This window comes from Poecilia reticulata, linkage group LG8 (assembly GCF_000633615.1).
Source record: "Poecilia reticulata strain Guanapo linkage group LG8, Guppy_female_1.0+MT, whole genome shotgun sequence".
In the NCBI taxonomy this organism is placed as follows: domain Eukaryota; kingdom Metazoa; phylum Chordata; class Actinopteri; order Cyprinodontiformes; family Poeciliidae; genus Poecilia; species Poecilia reticulata.
Window position 1 is genome coordinate 26,869,587 of NC_024338.1, and position 5,359 is coordinate 26,874,945.

Genomic DNA, 5,359 nt, shown 5'->3' on the forward strand with positions numbered 1-5,359 from the left:
GCTGCTGCAGCAGGTCCGACCCGGAGGCTCTGCTGCAGCAGCAGGTCCGACCCGAACAGCTTCACTCTTTACTTTGGGTTATTTTAATTTATTATTTTGATTTTTGTGCCCTGAAAACACCTTTTAAATAAAATATGTTGTAAATAACTCCAGGTTAAGCTCCTTATTTGTTGCGTTCCTTTTTAGCGTTTATTGCCTTTATTTTGTTGACTTCTGGTTTTTGAATTTAATGCTTTTATTTTGATGGGAGAGCTTCCTCTGTGTGTGTTGTGCAGCGGCTGCTTGGCAACAGAGAGAACAGAAGTTGCAACAGTTATAAATGTATCTTATTATTAAGGTACGTTTATTCTATAAATAGGATATTTCTAATATTGATCAATTGGAATCATGATTCTTGGTTTTTACGGTGAAGTTTTGAACGTTGTTTTCAGTTTTTCTTACGGTTTACTTCAATAAACCTGACCAGCATCAGTAAAGCCAAAATCCTTCATTTGGGGGGGTCTGCTACATATATTATTATTATAGATACTTATACTGGTACAAACAAGGATGTTGCCATGGTTACCGTTTCACGTGGCGGCGGCAGACTTCCAGGTATTTATACTTATTTAGATTCATGTTTTTATGCAGGCGACTGGTTTCCTTTTACTGTAAAATAGGATTTATAAAGGAAAGGAGAGCGTGGGGACGATTTTATACATCCAGACTTTCTTTTCTAAATTTGTCCGAAAGTTTTAGTGTGAAGGAGAGAGAGGGAGGCCTCAGGTGTCTAGTTAAAGTCTGATCAGTCTTCATTAGCGCTGCATCGTCTGAGTCACGCTCTGCCTCCTGATCAGACCAGCTGGGTGGCTTCAGACCAAAGGTTGCCATGGAAACACCAGGGGAGAGGAGTGCGGAAGACAAATGCCTGCCGCACTTTTCAGGCTTTTACTTGTAAAACTGTCGAAAACCAAAAATTATTTTCTGGTTCAGAAACCCAATAGAACCTTATTCTGTTGGTTGTTCAGGGTGTGAATATTAAAGCAGGGCACCATCAGAACCAACCCTGGTCCAATGGGTCATCAGAACCAACCCTGATCTAACGGGTCATCAGAACCAACCTTGAGGCAGTAGCGGATCCACAGCCCGACCCCCAGAACCATCATGTAGAGACCGACAGCGATCAGCATCACTGCAGGCAGAGGGAGGCCGAGGCCCCAGGGTGGCAGCACCTGCAGGGCACATCTGTCAGTGTAGATCCACCCATTCTAGATGTTCTGCTCAGTCTAGATCGGGGTGGGCCATCCTGGTCCTGGAAGGCCGGAGTCCTGCAGCTCTTAACGTCTCTCTGGTCCAACACACTTGAACCCAACAGCTGAATCTCCTCCTCGGTGCCGCCAGGTTCTGCTAACAGCTCAGAATCTGACTCAGGTGTGTTGAAGTGGAGATGAACCTAAAGTTGCAGGACTCCGGCCCTCCAGTTGCTCTAGATCAGGGTGTCAAACTCCAGTCCTGGAGGGCCGGAGTCCTGCAACTTTTAGATGTGCCTCTGCTGCACCACCTGAATAGAATAATTAGGTCATTAGCAAGACTCTGGAGAACTGAGGAGGTCATTAAGCCATTTGATTCAGGTGTTTTGTACCTGTGGCTCATCTAAACACTGCAGGGCTCCGGCCCTTCAGGACTGGAGTTTGACACCCCTGCTCTAGATGTTTCTTTTCTAGATGCTGACCTGCATGCTGCGTCTTCTCCTGCGTCCGGAGCAGAACCTTCAACAGATTCCTGAGCCTGAAACAGCAATCACCGCCAGATCATCAATGTTCGATTATGTATCACAATCGATGATGCATTCAGGGATAACATGTTTCTCCTGTTTTAGAAGTTTTACCTTAAATTCAGTGAAATAACCCTTTAATCGACCTCCCAATCAGAGGCCAACTTCAGCTCCAGACTCCGGACACTGTTCGGATGAAAAAGCTAATCTAGAACCCTAAAAACAACCGGACCTGGTCCACATGAACAGAACCGGCGGTACCGAACCTTTTCTGGAAACAATTTCAACCCACCGCTCAGTGAGTGAAACTCAAGTCTAACAGAAACCAAATAACGTCGCTTTTCTTCTTCCTCATCCTGAAATATCGAAGAAAAGCAGGAAGAGCGAAAACAAACGAGCGATGGCGGCATCCGCAGCGTTACCATGGAGACCGACGGAAGCCTGCGAGGGACCGAAGAGGCGAGAGCGAAATGTCTTTTTTTTTCTTTCACTTTGAAGAAACAAGAGGGTTTTCTGAATGATTTTAATTTGACCATTTTTATTCAAAGGTGCAAATGTTCTAAAATGTAACCACATTTTAAGTGTTGGAAACAATTTAACATGCGAGAAACAGATGAAGTCAGATAATTCATAAATGTATTATTCCCTTAATTTGTTTTAAGGCATAAACTTGATACATTTATTAGGTCTGTTAAAAAAATAAGTTTAGTTCAAACCTTTATTTGAAAGGAAACCAGTCGCTGGTTCTGAACACGGCCAGACCAGAACCACCATCTTTAACCAGACTGGGGTCAGGAGGTCAACAGGCTCCAGAACCAGAACCTCTGCCAGGACAGAATCCCATTTCAGAGTCTGGTTCTGCTGAAGCTGCTTTGTCAGGTACAGAACCATTTTCCATCAGGTCTGATGATGTTGAATTGATCCGTTTAACTGAACTTCAGTTTTCTAACTGGGTCCAGAAAAGTCCTGATTAAATGAGAAAACTATTGAAATAAAGCCAGATTGGATCTTCCTGGTTCTGATGAGTTGCAGTGAGCGTGTAGAGCAGATTGGGTTTTCCCTCCAGGTTGATCAGAACCATCCACACAGAATCGGCTGTAAAAGCTTTATTGATACCTTCCATCTCAGTCAGCATGGCTTTAATACTTCTGCATAAATTATTGCATTTTAGGACATGAAGCTCATCCAGAAGCACATTTAGTTAAGATCGGACCACCGGAAAGCGGGTCAGCACCAGAACCGCTCCATCACAGTGAACCGGCTTGGATAGCTACAGCCAAACCATTTGCTGCAAACTAAAGCCTTTCGGCCAATCAGACGGCTCCGACCCGACCCGACCCGACCCGACCCCCAGGACAACACTCCACCCAGCAAATGGAGACTCATCGTTTTATTGAAACACCTTAAAGTACAAAACAAAAACGTTACATGAAGCAGCGCCTCCTTGTGGCACCTAAAAGAAAAACCAGAGGGACATGGAAGGAGGAAGTGTGTGAGGGAGGGTCGTCACCACTCATCCCTGATGTGTGGAGCTGCAGCGGTGTGTCTGTGTGAGAGCAAGGCTGCCCCCTGGTGTCGCAGGGCGGTAGTGGAGGTACAGAGTCCCATGTTCTTCAGAGGTAATTCGCCCGCTGGCTAAGAGGAGCTGGTGGGGTCGCAGAGGAGGGGGGAGAAGGAGGAAGGGCAACAGCAGCACATAAAGGAGGGGGTCAGGGTTGCAGGGGTCGTGATGGCCGTCCAGGAGAGAGGGGGGGGGCCGCCGGCCGCGTCTAGAAGCCGTGGACTTTGAGCTGCTCCTCCTTGGCCAGATCAATCTGGAGAGAGAGAGAGAGAGAGAGAGAGAGAGAGAGAGCCATGAAGACCTGAGACTAACTACCTCCACAGAGGAGACTAACTACCTCCACAGAGGAGACTAACTACCTCCACAGAGGAGACTAACTACCTCCAGAAGAGACTAACTACCTCCAGAAGAGACTAACTACCTCAATCAGGAACTGGCAGATATTCTTGCGCTGATCTCCCTGAAGTTGGATCACTTCACCATACTCCGGATGCTCAATCACTGTCCCATTGCAGGCGAACTTCTGTTAACAGAAACAAGCTGCAGGTCGGCTCACTGCACATCCAGGTCAAGGTTCAGGGCAGAAAGGCTGCAGCTCCAGATGTGCCGCCACATGTTACCTTCTTGAAGGCCTTGACTAGCTTCTTCTTGTCATAGTCGGCCGAGATGCCCTGGACAGTGGTGAGGGTCTTCCTGCCGTTCCTCTGCTGGATTCTTATGTGGATGTAGTCCTCAGTCCCGGCTGGGAGGCGGTCATCACCCTTAGTTGCATCAGCAAAGGGGTCTGAAAGAGCAAGACGATCAGAACCGGGTCTGGACCTGATCCAACTTCCGGAACAATAAGACATATCCCGTTTTTATAAGGGGGATCATATTTCAAACTTACTCCACAGAATCTATATATTTACACAATAACTGGCCCGGGGACCAGAGCGGTCCCGGTTAGGGGAGCTAACAGCCTGTTAGCCGGACCGTTAGCTTCTTTAGGCCCAGTAATGGCGGATGTTGGTCTGAAGGCCTCAATCCCGATAGAGAATAAAACCCAACAACAAAACGTTTTTAGAGTTCTACTCTTTAACATCAAACCGCTCACATCAACTTGATAAAGACAGAATTAAAGGAAGCCAATTCAAAAAACAACAAAATCCTCTAAATCCTCCCGCCCTTCCCCCACCTTCTGCGTCGACAGAAAAGCACTCACCAAAAGTTTGGAGGTTCTGGATAGCGGACATACGATAAGATTTGCTTTCCTTTCGGATAATAACTTGGTTCTGGGGCGGTTCGGCTGCTGACTGTCTCTTTTCTCTCCTGTTCTGGTTGTTTTAGTGGGTTCTGCTCGCTGGGACGCCCGGTCGGCTCGTTCTCACCAGCTCTCACAAAATGGAGACAAGAGCTGCGAAAACAAGGCTTTATAGACACGCCCCGAAACTGACGTCAACGCGTAACTGCCGTGCGGCTCAGAAGTCCCGCCCCGAGAAGGCTTCTCCACATTACCGGAAAGATTACGTCATTTTCTGTGAATGTGAGGTCATCATCACAACAAGGAGACAAAAACATACCTATTGACGACTATAAGTATAAATGACTGTAATACAATAACTGTAACTATTGATTACTATTATTACTGAGAACTATAAAGATCACTGCATATAATCATCACAATAATTACTGGTCAGTCCAAGTACTGCTGGTAATACTTGACATGTTTACAGAATTACATTTCATATTTATGCTTAAAATCATATTCAAATGTTACTAGTTATGGCACTTATGGCTGTTTGAAAGGAAGTGAAACTTCAGGATTCATTCATTTCAAAGAGCCGTATCATTTATGAAATATATATATTCATCTAAGACCAAGTCATTTATGTAATATATATATATAAATATATTTTTTTTTTTTCAAAAAAAAGTTTAGTCATCTGTATGAAGTAAAAATAAAACCACAGGATGTTCTTGCATATAAAAACATGTATACGTCTCACAAGATATGAAATTTCAAAACATAAATGTAATACATACTCAAGGAGTGTTTTTACAAGTGC

General features: G+C 45.1%; 1 protein-coding gene and 1 long non-coding RNA gene across 4 annotated transcripts; both read right to left on the bottom strand.

Annotated features, from left to right (window-relative positions):
* Window positions 1-1,105: 1,105 nt before the first annotated feature.
* LOC103469496 (uncharacterized) lies at window positions 1,106-2,182 on the bottom strand. 2 transcript variants are annotated; one of them, XR_534355.2, is made up of 3 exons: window positions 1,868-2,182; window positions 1,712-1,767; window positions 1,106-1,211 (listed from the first exon to the last, which is right to left on the bottom strand). It is a non-coding gene; the product is annotated as an uncharacterized LOC103469496 (long non-coding RNA). The 2 variants fall into 2 exon arrangements; XR_001776823.1 differs by having other exon boundaries at window positions 1,106-1,540.
* A 946-nt stretch (window positions 2,183-3,128) lies between these two features.
* eif1 (eukaryotic translation initiation factor 1) lies at window positions 3,129-4,709 on the bottom strand. Of its 2 annotated transcripts, none has more exons than XM_008417204.2 (4): window positions 4,516-4,708; window positions 3,935-4,098; window positions 3,736-3,837; window positions 3,129-3,567 (listed from the first exon to the last, which is right to left on the bottom strand). In XM_008417204.2, exons 1-4 carry the CDS (start codon window positions 4,544-4,546, stop codon window positions 3,523-3,525), a joined length of 342 nt encoding a protein of 113 aa, XP_008415426.1. In that variant the 5' UTR covers window positions 4,547-4,708; the 3' UTR covers window positions 3,129-3,522. The 2 variants fall into 2 exon arrangements, with proteins under 2 accessions (XP_008415426.1, XP_008415427.1); XM_008417205.2 differs by lacking the exon at window positions 3,129-3,567 and adding an exon at window positions 3,584-3,651 and having other exon boundaries at window positions 4,516-4,709.
* Window positions 4,710-5,359: the final 650 nt, after the last annotated feature.